Genomic DNA, 17146 nt, shown 5'->3' with positions numbered 1-17146 from the left:
TTTGCTAGTAAAATTTTAGAAATCAATACATACAGCATGGAGTAATTTAGAATCACCACCACTATGAGTTCATTTGTGCTAAGATTTATGTAGAATGAGTCCCATATTCTTCTATCAAAAACCCACATTTTCCTTGAGAACCCTAGGCAGACCGGTAACGAATACCCTGTGTAATGGTGTTGTTTCCACGTTCACAAGCTTGTCCATGGAAGTACATGTGCGCATGCACACACAGTTCATAGGTAGAATAATGTTCTGTAATCTCCAAGATTGGAAATGTGTTTCAGGGATATCATGATGGTTGTAAAAGTCATTTGTTTATCCCCTTCAAGCTTATTTTAACCCATTATTATTTTTCAAAACAATCTCTCAGCCTGGCCCCGGTGATTCACACCTATAATCCTAGCTGCTCAAGAGACTGAGATCTGAGAATTGTGGTTTGAAGCCAGCCTGGACAGGAAAGTTGTGAGACTCTTCTCTCCAAGTGACCACCAAAATCCAGAAGTGGAACTGTGGCTCAAGTGGTAGAGCAGTTCTTGAGTTAAAAAAATACTCAGGAATAGTGCCAGGACCTGAGCTCAAGACTCAGGACTGGCACAAAAAAAAAGAAATAAAGAAAAGAAAAGAAAAACTAGTATTACTGTTTACCATTTTGCTAAAAGGTTTCTTTTACCTATTTAATTTTATACAATTATTTCATTAAAATAGTAAAACAATGAAAATAATAAAAAGCAATTTCACAGCCACTTATATACTACAGAACCACAGCAACAAAAATGGCAGGGTACTGGCATAAAAACAAACATGAAGACCAATGGAATAGAAGATTCAGAAACAAATCCATATAGATACTGTTATCTCAATTTGGACAAAAGATCCCAAAAGATTCATTGGAGAACAATGATTGGAGAATGTTTGGAGAACTGGCTATCTACAAATAAAAGACTGAAAAATAGACATCTTTCTCTTGTGTTGTACTAAATTCAGTTCAAAGTGGATCAAGAGTCTTGACATAAGATCTGAAAATCTGAAACTACTACAGGAAAGAATAGGTGAAACACTGAAACATACTGTCATAAACAAAAACTTCCCAATATTACTCTCATAGAACAGCAAGGATTGGAAAATGGGATTGCACCAAACTACAAAGCTTCTGCAAAGCAAAGGAAATGCTCACTCAACTGAAAAACCAGCTCACAAGATGGGAGAAATCTTATCAGGTTGTACATATGACAAAGGTTAGTATCTAGAACATACAAGGAGGTCAAAAAAAATAAAATTCCAGAGTCAACCATCCACTTCATAAATGGCAAATATTGGACAATTGTCCAATAAGTACCTGAGAAATGCAAACCAAAATGAAACAGATTTTTATCTCTAGTCTGAGTATCCATCATCGAGAACCTGCACAACAAATAATGCTGATAAAGAAGCCAGGAAAAAGGACCCCTTACACACTGCTGGTAGGAATGTAAATTGTGCAATCACCATGAAGCATGGAAGGTCCTCAAAGAAACCACACAGAGAACTCCCTTATGACCCAGCAATACCTTTCTTGGGCATACAGCCAAAGGAACATGTCAGGACGTAATAGAGGCTCTTGCACACTTGTGCTCATTGAAGCACTAGTCAAAAGTCAAGCTGTGGAAACTGCCCAGACGTACAGGTCCTAGGTTCAGTCCATGCTCTCCCAAGAGAGAATTACTACATAATATATATTTCAATAAATATAATATGGGCTCCTTCATAGTAATCAAAACAGCTTGGTACTGGCATAAGAACAGACCTCAGGACCAATGGAATAGAATTGAAAACCCAAAAATGAACCTACAGACCTATAGCCAACTAATCTTCGATAAGGGAGCTAAAATAATAGAATGGAAGAAAGACAGCCTCTTCAGTAAATGGTGCTGGCAAAATTGATTAACTACTTGTAGAAAACTAAAACTAGATCCTTATATATCACCCTGCACCAGAATCAACTCTAAATGGATCAAAGACCTCGAAGTCAAAGCAGACACTCTGAAAACATTACAGGATGGAATAGGAGAAACCCTAGGCCTCCTTGGCTCAGGCCGAAATTTTCTGAATAGAGACCCGGAAACCCAACAAATCAAAGAAAGGTTGGACAAATGGGATTTCATGAAGTTGCAGAGCTTCTGCATGGCAAAGGACATAGATAGCAAGATCAATAGAAAGCCCACAGATTGGGAGAAGATCTTTACTAGCCATACAATTGACAAGGGTCTCATATCTAAAATATACTTGGAACTCAAAAAATTAAATCCCCCAACAACAAATCCTCAAAGAAACAACTGACCAATAAATAAGTGGGCTAAAGACTTGAAGAGAAACTTCTCTGAAGAAGAAAGAAGTATGGCCAATAAACACATGAAGAAATGCTCAATCTCCCTAGCCATAAAAGAAATGCAAATCAAAACAACATTGAGATACCACCTCACCCCAGTTAGAATGGCTATAATCAAGAACTCTAACAACAACAGATGCTGGAGGGGATGTGGACAGAAGGGAACCTTACTGCATTGTTGGTGGGAATGTAAACTTGTTCAACCACTTTGGAAAGCAGTATGGAGGTTCCTCAAAAGACTCCACATAGAGCTCCCCTATGACCCAGCAATCCCACTTTTGGGCATTTACCCAAATGTTCACAAACAAGACCACACTAATGCTACCAGCACGACTATGTTTATTGCAGCATTATTTACTATAGCTAAGATATGGAACCAACCCAGATGCCCCTCAGTAGATGAATGGATCAAGAAAATGTGGTATATATACACAATGGAATTCTATGCCTCCATCAGAAAGAATGACATTTCCCCATTTGTTAGGAAATGGAAAGGCTTGGAAAAAATTATATTAAGTGAAGTAAGCCAAGCCCAAAGAAACATAGGTCCCATGGTTTCCCTTATTTGCAATATCTAGTATATGTATGAGTCAAGCAGGAAAGGTCAGATAATGTGATGTTAGGAAAATGAACCCTTAGATATGTATTTAAATGTTTTTTTCTTTCATGCATTTGTTTCTAACTCATTTATAAGATTATTTCTTTGTAGCTGTGTATGTCCCTCCCCCACAGTATAACCCCTGCTTTCACTATATTTGATGTCGGTATAATTTGTGGAGGAGATGGGGGAAAAGGAAGCCAGGCGCTGGTGGCTCACGCCTGTAATCCTAGCTACTCAGGAGGCTGAGATCTGAGGATCGTGGTTCAAAGCCAGCCCAGGCAGGAGAGACCGTGAGACTCCTATCTCCAATAAACCACCAGAAAACCGGAAGTGGCGCTGTAGCTCAAGTGGTAGAGCGCTTGCCTTGAGCTGAAGAGCTGAGGGACAGCGCTCAGGCCCAGAGTTCAAGTCCCACGACCGACCAAAAAAAAAAAAAAAAAGGATACAGGTGAACCTGATACAACTATGAGAAGTACAAGTTGTTATGTCAAAATCGAACTTTACAACTTTGGTGTGTGGGGGGGAGGGGTAATTAGGTTGGGGGGCGGGGGAGGCTGGGAAGGGATGTGAAGGGTAAACAAAGGAGGAGGCTACAATGCTTGATAAGAAATGTACTCATTATCTTGCCCATGTAATTGTAACCCCTCTGTACAGTATGTTCACAAAAAATAAAAATAAAAAAGAATGTACACATACAAAAAAAATAATAATAATATGGGCTCCTTAACAGATATTCCCTCCACCCCAATACTGCAAATGAGATAGATGAATGACTGGACTCTGTTCTAAGAAATATAGATGTTTTCCCCCTAGTTAAGTGTGGAATATAAGAGTGGCATAAAAATAGTAAGTGGTAGAGCACTTGCCTTGAGCCAAAGCAGCTCAGGGACAGCCCTCATGCCCACAGTTCAAGCCCTAGGACCAGGGGAAAGAAACACTATGCAGTATTTAACACACTCCATTCTGGAGATAAGTTTTAGGGTACTATCACCAAGAAAATATTCTGACACTTGCACCAACAATTGAACTTTATGGACACAATTCCAAAACACTAATATCGAGTCCCCCTAGAAGAGGATCACATAGGAGCAATAGCTGTGTGTATTTGACCATATAAACTAATATTTATTAAAATGAACTCCAAGAAATGAAAAAAAGAGGATTTTTATCTTTTTTGTTGCTGTTTTTGTTTTCCTTTCCTTTTGTCTTGTTTGTTCTTGTCTGTGGGAAGACAAGGGGAGACACAGAAATGGTAGGATAAAGGGTGAATAAATGTAGCAAGTGATACTCACTAGATACTATGTTGAAAATGAACTATATAGCCAGGTGCTGGTGGCTTACCCCTGTAATCCCAACTACTCAGGAGGCTGAGATCTGAGGATCACGGTTCAAAGCCAGCCTGCTCAGGAAAGTCCATGACACTCTTATTTCCAATTAACCACTAGAAACCCAGAAGTGGCGCTGTGGCTCAGGTGGTAGAGCGCTAACCTTGAGCTAAAGAGCTCAGGAATAGTGCCCAGCACCCAAGCCCCACAACTAAAAAAGAAAAAAAAAAATCATAAATTTGAAGCCAGCCTGGGCTGGTAGCAAATTTTCCCACCCCACCTCCACAAAAAGGTTTCTACATCAACAACAGCTGCATACATTTCCCTTCAACTGAAATGCCTGAAAAGACAAAACTCCTAACCTCTCTAGTATTCAATTTTAGTTTCATTGCCACATGTTGCTTGCATTTTGGCAAATATCTGATATTTCATTGTAGAGTTTTAATTCAGAAGTATCTGATAAGTTGTGACCAGGAATTCTTGAATTCTTCCTCGCAGATAGTTCTGCTAATCATAGCAACTTTCTGTGACTATGAGGCCCTCTGAAAGATTAAAACCCATTTTGTTTGCATGCAAATATGAGAAAGAGCAATTTGCATGAATTTGCAATTTTCCTTTTTCCTAAGGCTTGGATCATTTGGGTTTTTAAGCCCACTTTCCTAAATCTCCACTCTCAAAAACAGAGTTGAAAACTTGGCCAGTATGTGATATAAGGGACTTGACTGCAGATTTTCTCATTTGAGGGAGAAAAAAAAAAAAAAAACAGAAAAAGAGAAGAAATTTAGAGAAATTGATCATGTCTTCTTTATAGTCATAACTCAGTTGAGTCCTTAAAAAGATTATCTAAGCTGGGGTTTTACGTGAAACAAAGGAAATTCTGAGTGGAAAGAAGCAGTTTAAGAGGAAACAGAGAAGTGCAGCATAATTGGTATTTGCTGTTGCTGATTTCTTGTTCCGAATGCTTGCTAAAGAAAAGCTATGATGTTTAAAGGTAGATTCATGCAGAAAACATAAACCATGGCCATCTAAAATTCCTTTTTCTTCTCCCAGTCTATATTCCTGTTCTCTGGTTCACAGTTAATATTCCTGATGACTTCTGTTATGGCCTTAAGGTGAGACCAAATGTTCATGCTGGTTTCTCTTTGCCCTTTTCTTCTGTGTATCAAGTACTTAACTTGACCACATGTGTTAGCAAATTGAGCTCCCTTCCCATAGCTTAGTCCACTTCTTCCCTTCTCCACAGCTTAGCATGATCCCTTCCTAGGCAACACTAGGCCCACATAGTAAAGGCAGTAAATTTCCAACCCCCTCTAGCTTGGGATGGCACTTCTATGGGGCAGCTACCACTATAGAAAGCAGAGCCCCTTAGAGTGACCTTAGGTCTGGGCAGCTGCAAGACCCCTTATCTACTATTTGGACAGCAGCCATAAATCAGTCCACCATGATGAAGCCCCTGGCCCACAGGTCCACACCGGGTCTCCGCCTCTTAGCCTCTTCTAGCCCCTCCTAAACCCCCTAGGTTATTATATAGGTCACCTCAGACAATAGATAATGCTTCTTCTCACTTCTCCCTTGTGAGGAATCTTGCTGGCCCCCTTTCCCTAGCAATAAACCTTTCTTGGTTACCTGGATGTCTGCGTGGTTTTCTGGCAAAGTCCAATAGCTTTCAACATGATCTGCAAGTTTCAAGTAATTCACACAATTTGGATTAATGTACTTTAAGCAAAGATTTTTGTGGGTTGGCAAAAGTGAAACACCCTGGAAAATGGATCTCCAAGTTTTAGATTATTTGAAGTTGTAAATGCCTCGGTTTATTATTTCAGCAACCCTGAAAGACAACAGTCATTATTCTTTTTGTTTTCAGAAAAGTCACTGTTCATGTATTTGGAACTGAATCACACTTCTCCCATTCATGCTCTTAGAATCCTCATAGCTGATTACTCAGCCCGAACCATATCATCCTGAATTAACAGTTGCTGAATTAACAGTGCACAGTAGTTTGATCATAGACCAAGTATTGCTGTGAAATGTTTTCAGATTAACTTTCACACAGTAAGACGTCAGTGTATCAGTCAGACTGCCAATTAATAGTATAGAAATAATATTCTTGGACATGTAAAATACATATACAAATTATTAGCAAGTAAAATGTATGTTAAATTAACTGCGGTGAAGGTATGGTGCCATTTGTGAATTTAACTGTATAGATAATGTGTGTGGATAATCTATTATACAGAAGTTAATGAAGGTGAAAAACAAACCATTACTACTATTTACAGTAAAGACTAGTTCTGTCAAGCTATGAAGCCGTTCATTTTCACATCACTTGATGCATTTCCTTGGTATACACGAGTAGAATTTCCAGGCTCTCCTCACAATGAAAAGTTCAAAATAAAATTCAACCCAACTTACCCCTTCACCTTGGGATTTAGATGAAAATATCCCTGGCTGATTCTTGTTAGAAGCTTGGCTCTCAATGGTGTTGAGGAGGTGACTGGCTTGGTCATTCTCACTCTTTGCTTGCAGCTTCCAATACACTCTCACCAAGATGCTCATTGGCCAGCCATTGGAACCAGCTGACCCCGATCTGAACCCTCTAAAACCACAAGCCAGAATACCTCCTCTCGGCCGACTCAGGTATTCTGAACCGGTGATGAAAAAGTAAAAAATACTTCACCTCAGGCCTCTTATTTTCATTTGTTTTATTCATTGCATTTTTTAACCCCACAAATTGTTTTACACTGTGAGCATTCGTTTCAATTTTACATATATTCCTTTTCCATTAACTTACACTTCTTGGGTTTCTCGTTTTGTTTTCAATCTTTTTCCTTCTGGAAAACAATCCAGTTGTTTAAAAAACAACTGCCATTATTTTCAAGAGTGATGCCAATGTACAGACCTCCTTCTGTTTGGCCCACTGATTCTAAAGCCTGCACTTTAGAAACACGAGCTTATTTGCACAATCCCTTTCTTTTTAAAGGAGTTGCATTTACACTGTCATATGAACCTTTTGCTTAAGCAACACACCTTTAAAAAACCCGCTATGGTCACAATGCTTTGCATTGCAGATGCGCTGTGCAGAATGAGACAGATGTGTGAAATACAGATTACAGCGTCACAGTAATGTGTGATGGAATAAATGCGAAGTTGGCGAAGGTACCGGGGAGCAGGGGGCTGGGGGGTGGGGGCGGGGGGGGGTGGCTGGGTGACCAGGTGATGAGGTCACTGAGGGGAGGCGTGCACAGCAGCCTCGGGCTCCCTTGGTGTGTGTCCTCGGAGAGCCGAGGAGGGGGGGGGGGGGTCTGTACCGTTCACCTTTAAGTTTACAGCAGTGTTGGGAAAGCGCGCGTTGTGTACGGTGTTGATTTTCTTACATCATTCTGGCAGCGGTTCCCCGGCTGACCGTGTAAAGTCCCGTGGGGAGGGGGGGGGGGATGGAGGTTCGGATCACCGAGCACAGGCCGTGGGGCTGGAGACCCGGTGCGCTCCGCAGTGGCGGGCCTCGGAGGCCGGGGCATCAGCCCCGCCCCGGGTGGGGGGGTTAAGGGGGGGGGGGAGGCCAGGGGGCGGAGCGGCCGGGAGGCGGGGCGGGGAGCGGCGGGGAGGCGGGGCGGAGCTCCGGGGAGGAGCCCCAGGGACGCAAAGGCCCGGCGTCCGCTCCGCCCGGCCCAGCTTTCGCCCCGGGTCCGCGGGAGCTGCGGCGCCGGCAGGGCGCAGGCGTCGGGCGCGAACGCAGGCCCGACTCCGCCGAGACCCGAGCCCGGCCGCCGCCCCCGGCCATGGCGTCCCCGCCGGCCCCCGCGGCCCTCAGGCCCGCGCCCCCGCCGGCCGCCCCTACGTCGTACGGCGTCTTCTGCAAGGGTCTGTCCCGCACCCTGCTCGCCTTCTTCGAGCTGGCCTGGCAGCTGCGCGCCAGCTTCCCGTACGTCTACGTGGCGGGCTCGGTGGTGCTCAACGTCCGCCTGCAGGTACACATCTAGACCCCGCCGGAGCCGGCGTCATGGCCGCCGCGGCGGCGGGCGGCGGGTGTCCCGAAGTCTCGCGAGGCTCCGCGGGGCCGGCCGCGCCTGCGCACTCGGCCCCTGGCGGTTCCTCCTGATGGCCGGCGGAGACGGAGGACGTGATACTGCGCCCTTCACACACGCGGGTGGATGGACAAACAGACGGACGTGGCGCACCGAGTGAGGCCCGGACCCCCCGCGTGAGAACAGCAGGGACAGCATTCCCGAAGGAAGTTGGATGGACCACATACCCCGGGGCTGACGGACTCAAGTTAAGGCGCCTGCGGGCCTCGCGCTCGAGGGAGGGACCCGGATGGAGGGGGCGGGGCCGGGGTCACACCTCCGGTGGGGGGGGGGGCCACGTGGAATTCCCGCCAAAACCTCGCGGCGCCGGAAGCGGAGCCGCGGCGGGGGGGGGGGGGGCGGGGACCGGAAGCCAGTGCCAGGCGTGGCCGCGACCAGGACCAACACCACTCAGACGAGGGCAGCGAGGCGTCGGCAGGAGAGGCCCGCTGTCAGGGTATGTGCCCGGTGTGTGTGGGGGGGGGGGGACGCGTGTGATACGCACGCGCAGCGGATGCGTGTACGCACCGAGGTCATTGCAGACCTGAAAAGGTGGGAGACTACGCCGCAGTCCCGTGTGAGCCAGCGTGCACGCTCGTGCGTGGATCCCGAGGAGCGCTGCGGGACGCAGTGGGGGACACGCGGGACGGCGCCTGGTCCGGACGGCCTCCGTCCCCGCAGTGTTCCCTTGGTCTCGCCGCTCTGATTCAGAATTCAGATCTTACTTTGGAACGGTCCTCGGCTGGTTCAGAGTCGGTGCGGCCCGCGTGGGGTTCTGCAGACCTCCGTGAGAACGCGCACTCCGGCCCTTGAGGGTGCCCATCAGAACTCGTAAGCCCTCGGTTTCCTTAACTGTGAAGGCCAAACACCGTCCACCTAGAAAGGCTCGAGGATTCAAGATAAGACTGCCTTCCCTTCTGGGCCATGTGCACAGCGAACGAGCTGTTCCCGCAAGTAGAACATTGCCATGTGAATAAAATACAACGTTATAGAAAGCATGTCTGGGGAGCAATTTTTAGTCTCAAAGAGGAAAGTGCTGACGTAAGGGTGTGGAAAGGAACCTCACGTCATTCTAACAAAAGAATTGGATGGCGAAGGTGTTAACTTAGCAGGGCATGAACTCAGGGCCTCGGGCTCTCACGTGCCTTGCATGCTCAAAACTGGTACTTTACCACTCAAGCAATACCTCCAGTCTGGCTTTTTGCCTGTTAAGGGTATATGAAGTCTCATGGGCTTTTCTTCCTGAGATCATCCAGATTTCAGCCTCCTGAGTAACCAGGATCAGAGGGGTGAGCCACTGGGGCCTAAACGAGTTTTTGTTACCCAGGATAAAATTTTAAATTTCGCGTAATGTTCTAGACTATTCTCTATGATTTAAAATGATTGTCCTGTGGAATGGAGGCATGGCTCAAGTAACAGAACTCATGCCCAATAAGCACAAGGGCCTGAGTTCAATCCCCAGTACTTCCAAGACAACAGGAAGTCACTTGTCCTGTCCTCCTCCAGCACCTAATCCAGCTCTGGACTTGTGGCCCTCTTCATGCCTTGTCTCCAGCTAAACACTTGTGCAAATCTTCCTCTCCCATCTGCTCTCTGCCTTTTTACTTCTCATAGATACTCTTACCTATAAAGCTAAGTACAGTGGCTTTTTTTTTCCATTTATTTTTCCCAGATTCATCTAACCAGATTGGAACTCACTTCTTTAGATCAATCTGCCAACAATGGTAACAATTCACAGCAGGTTTTATTGTGCATTACTGGCTTTTAAAAAAAAAAAAAAATAAGATTTCCTAGTCACTCAGAGTTCAGGAGCCAAAACATTTTAGTCTAAAATATCAGGAACATAGTTAATGAAGCAGTAAAAATGCCAAGAGAGACCTCAAGTGTTGGTAGTAAGATTGTAAGCTTGACAAGTTACCCTCAATTCTTCACAATTGCTCTCAAAGCTTGATACAGATTTTTCTTTCCACATAATGCAGTTTGATTAAGTTTCCTAGGGAGAAAAACATTGTGCCCAAACTAAACCACTTATTACACTAATTTACAAAGACTGTATTCCAAGTAATCTGGAGGCCAGGAATTTGCTTGTCCCTGCCCTGACCTAAAGCCAAGAGCATTGGCTGAGGCAAACTAGACAGTGGGTGCTGTTGAATACAGAAGTGAGTGTCTGCTTTTGGGGTGTTTTGTACATAGCAGTCAACTGATTTTTTTTGTTCTACTATAGTTATAGGCCACAGTTTTCCATGTGAGGTACTGTTTATTTGTTAAAATACAGATCACTCTTTGCATTTTCTTTGTCTACAAATGCTCATTTCTGTCTTTAGCTATAAAAGACATAAGAGTAGAAATATGCCAGGCACTGGTGGCTCACATCTGTAATTCTAGCTGCTCAAGAGGCCGAGATCTGAGGATCAACGTCCGAAGCCATCCCAGGCAGTAAAGTTGTGAGATTCTTTTCTCCAAAAAAGCACCAGAAAAGTGGAAATGGAGTTGTGGTTTAAGTGGAAGAGTGCTAGCAAAAAAAAAAAAAAAACTCAGGGACAGCACCCAGACCCTGAGTTCAAGTCCCATGACTGAAAAAAAAAAAGTACAGATTGTTAATTTTAAATGTGAACCCACATGTTTCTTTTTTTTTTTTTTTTTTCTTGGTCAGGTCGTGGGGCCTGAACTCAGGGCCTGGGCGCTGTCCCTCAGCTCTTCAGCTCAAGGCTAGCGCTCTACCACTTGAGCCACAGCGCCACTTCTGGCTATTTTTCTTTTTGCCTATGTGGTGCTGAGGAATCGAACCCAGGGCCTCAGGCATGCAAGGCAAGTGCTCTACCACTGAGCCACCTTCCCAGCCCCCCACATGTTTCTTCATCCAAATAAGTGATAAAATGTTGGCATGAACATCGTCCAGCACACAAAGGGGAATGCTGTGCACCCTGTCACTGAGCAGGCTGTGTATAAATATGCCTAACTGCATTACTCCTGGCTCTCCCTGCAAGCACCAGGAAAACATACCTCAGGCAGGCAGTAGGGGCACTGGCATCAAGATATAAAAGAGCTACAATATCTTATCTGTAAATCTAAAATCTGAACCTCCAAAACATTTAATTTGTCCAAATTCTACTCCCTGTGTCAGGATAAAGTATGTTTGTGCTCATGAATGCCAGTGTCTCACACCTATAATCCTTCCTCCTCAAAAGGCTGAGAATCCTGGTTCAAGTCTACGAGATATCTCTAGTTATCCAGCAAACAGCTGGAAGGGGAGCTCTAAATCCTCCCTTCAATTGGGGTTAGAAGAGAGCCAGGAACCTGAGCTATTTCACAATAGTTGACAAAATGTTGTCTTTCACTAAATCTTTATTTCAACACCATTAAAATGTTTTCCTTTTGCACTGTCCCACTGCTGAATAAGCACTTGCTATTGCTCAGTGTAAACGAAAGTAAATCAGAAATGTGATTTCATCAGAGCCTGTTGTCAGTCTCCAAATCCAGGAGTTGAGGAGCTGGAATTGGGAACAAACAAAAAGTACAAAACCAGAAAGTTGTCATCGTAAACTTGTGTCTTTGTTTTCAGAGGTACTGAAGTGAATGGTGGAAATGCCATGTTTTGACCTGGAGTAAAAGGTTGTGGATCAGGAGCTCCACCTATTGGCAAGATTTTTGAAGTTCAGGGATAGGTTTTAGGAAATTAATTGGATCTATAAAAGTAATTGATGTTAAGCTGCCTATGGTTTAAATTGTAATTATATTTCTATTTAATATAACAGAAGGAACTTTCTAAGTTTTCCAAGTCTTCAGCAGAGTTATTTGTAAGGTTGCAAGAACAGCATACTTAACATCAATCAAAAATAAATGTAGAAACAAAATTTACGAGTAAGTTTCATGAATTATGAGAATAATTCATTAGTTTATATATAGTGTGCTGTTTACTTACATTTTACCTTATTAAACTGAAAAGTAGTAAAACAGGTTATTTACTCAGGCACTTATTGATCTAATATTTACTGTCAAATATTTACAGGTCAGATCAGGCCCTACTCTTGTGACATTTCCTTGATCAAAGCATAAAATTAATCCCTTAAGAAAAAAGTTAGCATTTTTTAAGTCTATGAATGAAACAAAGCAGAATAACTAGACAGACTGATTCTAAAGGTATAACCAATAGTAAGAACCTAAACAAAACCTGTTTCTGACAAATGAACTCAAGATGAAACATAATTAAGATTTTCAAAACATCTAAAAGAAAATACAAAAAAAATCTAGGAAAGCTTAGTGATAGCATTTTTAACACAGTACCAAAAATGTTCTTTTTTAAAATTAACCTCTGCTATGTAAAAGAATCAGAACACAAGCCACAACTGAGGGAAAATATTTGCAGAACACATGTCTGACTAAAGGCCATTATCTAAAATATGAAAAGAATTCTTATATTAAACAAGAAAATAACATAGAACTGGAAGTATGTGATAGAAATCTGCAGCTCCTTCACTCTCTCCTTGGTGGCCCTCCTAGCCAGAAATCTCGTAATGCAGAGATCTAGTGGATCACAATTTGAGGCCAGCCCAGGGAAGAAGTGAGACCCCATCTGAGCAAATAAGAGCAAGTGTTAACAGTGTACCTCTTGTGTAGTTTGCAGTCCAGTGTGTCAAAGGAGTATGTAGAGGAGGATAGTGGTCCAAGGGCCCTCTGGTAAAGCCAAACTCGATTCCAAGTGTGTGGCAGTGCCCACCCAGCAAGTGTAAGTCCCTGAGTTCACCTCAGTACCACCAAGAGAAAAAAGGAGAGATGAAAAACAAAAAAAAGGACACGTTCTAAGTATTGTTTCTTTACAAAACACCTCTTTGTTTACAAAAGTAAGTTACCTTTGACAGAAGTTTTTTCCTGTGGATCAGGACTGTCCGTGTGGCCTGCTCCCAGCAGGTCTCCCAGGAAAGTCAGTCATCGTACTGCACACCTCATTGCATCTTTAGGAAACTGCCTCGGCTTCGTAACCTTCAGCACCATCACCAGCAAAGCAAAGAAATGATGAACGATGGGAGTCTTAGAGGATGGCTGTGCTTTTAGCAGTAAATACTTCAATTAAACATGTCAGTTTTAATACAGTGCTGTCCCATTCAATACATTACCCTTTCATGTGCTTGGGAAAACCACTTCCTCCAACTCCCTCCACTGCAATATTGCTCCACCACAGGGATCTAGAAACGAATCCACAGTCCCCAAGTATGTTTGCATTGGTAAATTATTAAACGTACAGTTAACTACTGACCTAAGGTGAAGCAATGGCTAAAAGAGAGGAAGTGCAGCCTGTGATGGCTTGGTCACTTGGTAAGGCAGATTTGAGAAAACATCTTAAAACAAGGGCGCCTGGAGAGGCTGTGTGACAAAGAGAACTTGTAATTGCTTCAGATTATATAGTTGGTGGTAGAATTAACAGTGTTCCTCCTCTATCATGTACTTTTAATTTTCTGTTCTCAAGTCTCTTTCCTCAGACATTAATAAAATCTCTCCCATGTAAGGCAATCACAGTAATGGGATAATGTCTGATGTTGTATGTGTTTGAGCAGACTAAGAAGAGTGATAGGAAAAGCCATTGAATCACCTCCAATGACCTCTTTTCCTGCCCTGAAACTTGCACTTTGTCATTCATTTCAAATGAGAGGTGGTTACTTTTTAGTTTTAGTGATTTCTGCAATCCCTCTGCAGAGGGTCTGAGCCCTGGATCTGACATCTTTCCCAACCAGGAAACCCTGTACTGGACAAAGATCATTGTTTCTTGTAGCTGGTTATCGCCATCATTGGCAGCGAGACTTTGCTGTGGTCTGCTTCAGCAATTAAACCTAACTTCAGCTGGCATTTCCACATTTGAAGAATAAAGACTACTTCTGTAGCATTGTTGGCTATTGGGCACATGATTTTGTAAAACGTTCCCAACAGATACATTTAGAATCAGACAGATGCCTCAAAACTATTGTCTGTGTCCTCTTTTTTTGATGTTTTCCTGTAAGTCATTAAAAATCTTTTCAGGAAACCCTGTGGGCTCTCTGTTCCCTCCCCAATTCTGGGGGCAGCCCTCATGCTCTCCCTCGGGGTGTTAGCACTGTGTCACTCAAGCAGCAGTGGGCTGTGTCCACTTTGTCCTGCAACGCTGCTCATCTCTGGACCAGTAATGTCAGGTGATCAGGAAGCAGACTGCCTCAGAGAAATCAGAATGGAAACTTCACCTGGTGACAAAGGCGCAAGGGCCACATGTCCAGCATCAAGGAAAGCAAGCAGGTGTCGGACACACTGCTTTTCAATCATGCAGTTTATTTCAGCTAATCCTGCTTTTACCACAGGACCACCTGCACCTTGGCCACACCTGACCTGAGCCCCATGGTTGGAACATGCCTCCTTCAACAGCCTTCCCACTGCATGTGGCCAGCTTTGTTCCCTTTCATCCTGTTCCCCTGCCAGTCTATCCTGTACCTTCCTCTAGGAATCCTTCACCAATTCCTAATCCTCCATTAAATACTCTTTATTTTCCACTAAATAACAGTGAATCCGTTCTTTTAAAAGTGTTCTCCAGAGATGAGGATTTTGCTCAGTGAAAGAGTACTGGTCCTCAGCATCAGGAAGGAGGGAGCTAAAAGTCCAGAGAATTTGACAGGCACCACACCTGTACTCCTAACTACTTGGAGCTGAGCTCTGAGGACTGAGGTTCAAAGCCAGCCCAGCCTGGAAAGTCTACGAGCCAGAAGTAAAGCTGTAGTTCACGTGGTAGAACACCAGACCTGAGCAAAAAGGCTAAGACCGTACCCCAGGCTGTGAGTTCAAGCCTCAGTTCTGACACCCACAAAAGGCAATGTATTTTATCAGTCACTGTTATGTCATCTGCAGGGAAATGGAAAGCCATTTTCATTTTTTCACTATTCAAAGAAATTACAGGGAGATGGGATGGGGGGGATATAATGAAAGAAATACATGTGATCCCTACGCTGTCTGTGACTAATACTTCTGCTCATACTGCCAGAATAAAAACAGGAATGGAACTTTTCTGCTTTCTCTGCTGTGGGAAAACTAGCAAATTCATTTGCTACTCCTCGTGGATTTAAAAGAGTGAACACTTAAAACATCTTTTTAGCACAGGTAAATTTTAGCAACTTCTTAAACTGAATCTACTATTGCCATGGTTTATCATGCAAAGCACATCTTGTGACTCAATTGTATTAACTAATGCTATAATACCTTATGAATAGTAGGAACTGGGAGGTTAGGGGGAACATACAAAACAGGGTTTGTTATTATATTTAATACTCTTTGAAATACAGTAAGCAAACAACTTGAGGAAAAAACAGCCAGTGTTTCATAGAATTAGCGAACTGATATTTTGGGGGTAAGAGTGTTATCAAAAGGCATAGAGAGTTGGGTGCTAATAGCTCACGCCTGTAATCCTAGCTACTCAGGAGGCTGAGATCTGAGGATCATGGTTCAAAGCCAGCCCAGGCAGGAAAGTCCGTGAGACTCTTATCTCCAATAAACCACTAGAAAACCAGAAGTGGTGCTGTGGCTCAAACGGTAGAGCTCTTGCCTTGAGCTGAAGAGCACAGGGACAGCACCCAGGCCCAGAGTTCAAGACCACTACTGACAAAAAATAATAATAATAATAATAATAATATTAGGTCTAACAAGCTGTTCACAATTTTTTGAGGAAAAAAAAGTTAAAATACTGTGTAATACCATAATGAAATAAATGGTTAATAAATGAGTCTTAAGCAAACTTTTTTTGGGGGGTGGGAGGGGTCACTGGGCCTGAACTCTGGGCCTGGGCACTGTCCCTGAGCTCTTCAGCTCAAGGCTAGAGCTCTTCCACTTGAGCCACAGCGCCACTTCCGGCCTTTTCTGCTATGTGGTGCTGAGGAATTGAACCCAGGGTCTCATGCATGTGAAGTGACCACTCTACCACTGAGCCATGTTCCCAGCCCTAACAACAGCAAACTTCTAAGGAAAAACAGACTATTGCCCAGGTAGGGAATCAAATCTTTTACCCAAGAATGGAAATGTTTATGTAATACAGAGCATTTTAAGGACATTTGATTACATTTGGTTCAAAGACATAGTCATGTAGTTGCAAATCTTCAGATATGTTTCATGTGTTGATATTCTCAATTAATGGGCATTTGTCTTTGACAGCAATGGTAACAGGAAAGGTTTGAGTCTAAAATTCTGGGCCTAGTCCCGATAGAAGCTCCTCAAAAGCAATTATTTTAAGTTTTGGCTAACAAACGTGGACTCTCTCAGATGGAAGTGGGGAGGTTGGAGTGTCACAGGTCGGTGGGCCTAGCCTGGGCTTTGCTGTGGCAGGCTGCCAGGTGCCCTTTACCTTCTCCTAAACTTGACCTTCTAAACTTGACCTTCATCCTTGCCAGGATACAGAGATCTTCTGGTACTCCTTTTGTTTAAGCAGGTCTTAAACTCTATTTATTTTATTATGGTGCATTGATAACTTCTTCTCATTCCCATTATTGAAAGAATTGGGAAAAGGTTCTGGGTTGAATAAGGCACATTGCAAAACCAGTATTGAAAAAACATGTGAGCCAGGCATGGTGGCTCCTGCCTGTAACCTTTGCTGACATTTGGGAAGCTGTGGTTGGGAGAGTTCCAGCTAATGTGGCAATACCGCTTCTTAACTGCCTTCTGGGTGCCCTGGTGTGTACCAGCCATCCCATCTGATTCAAGGGCAGACCACAGTTCTAGGCCAGCCCAGGCAGGAAGGTTCACGTAACTCCAGTGGGAAGAAGCTGTGTGTGGTGGCATGCACCCA

At 43.7% G+C, this 17146-nt stretch overlaps 1 protein-coding gene and 1 long non-coding RNA gene across 4 annotated transcripts; one reads left to right on the top strand and one right to left on the bottom strand.

Annotated features, from left to right (window-relative positions):
* Window positions 1-7918: 7918 nt before the first annotated feature.
* On the top strand, window positions 7919-8652 carry LOC138806782 (small integral membrane protein 10-like protein 1). The gene has a single exon (XM_069992139.1). The coding sequence runs from the start codon at window positions 8074-8076 to the stop codon at window positions 8272-8274; it is 201 nt and encodes a 66-aa protein (XP_069848240.1). The 5' UTR covers window positions 7919-8073; the 3' UTR covers window positions 8275-8652.
* A 103-nt stretch (window positions 8653-8755) lies between these two features.
* On the bottom strand, window positions 8756-13588 carry LOC138806784 (uncharacterized). Of its 3 annotated transcripts, none has more exons than XR_011365983.1 (3): window positions 13473-13588; window positions 12965-13338; window positions 8756-11991 (listed from the first exon to the last, which is right to left on the bottom strand). It is a non-coding gene; the product is annotated as an uncharacterized lncRNA (long non-coding RNA). The 3 variants fall into 3 exon arrangements; XR_011365984.1 differs by having other exon boundaries at window positions 8756-10870; XR_011365985.1 differs by having other exon boundaries at window positions 8756-13102; window positions 13209-13338.
* Window positions 13589-17146: the final 3558 nt, after the last annotated feature.

Source organism: Dipodomys merriami, unplaced genomic scaffold (genome assembly GCF_024711535.1).
Source record: "Dipodomys merriami isolate MVZ:Mamm:240054 unplaced genomic scaffold, mDipMer1.0.p SCAF_408, whole genome shotgun sequence".
Taxonomy (NCBI): Eukaryota; Metazoa; Chordata; class Mammalia; order Rodentia; family Heteromyidae; genus Dipodomys; species Dipodomys merriami.
Note: the sequence above shows the minus strand (reverse complement) of the source record. Positions and strands in the feature narration are given on the sequence as shown.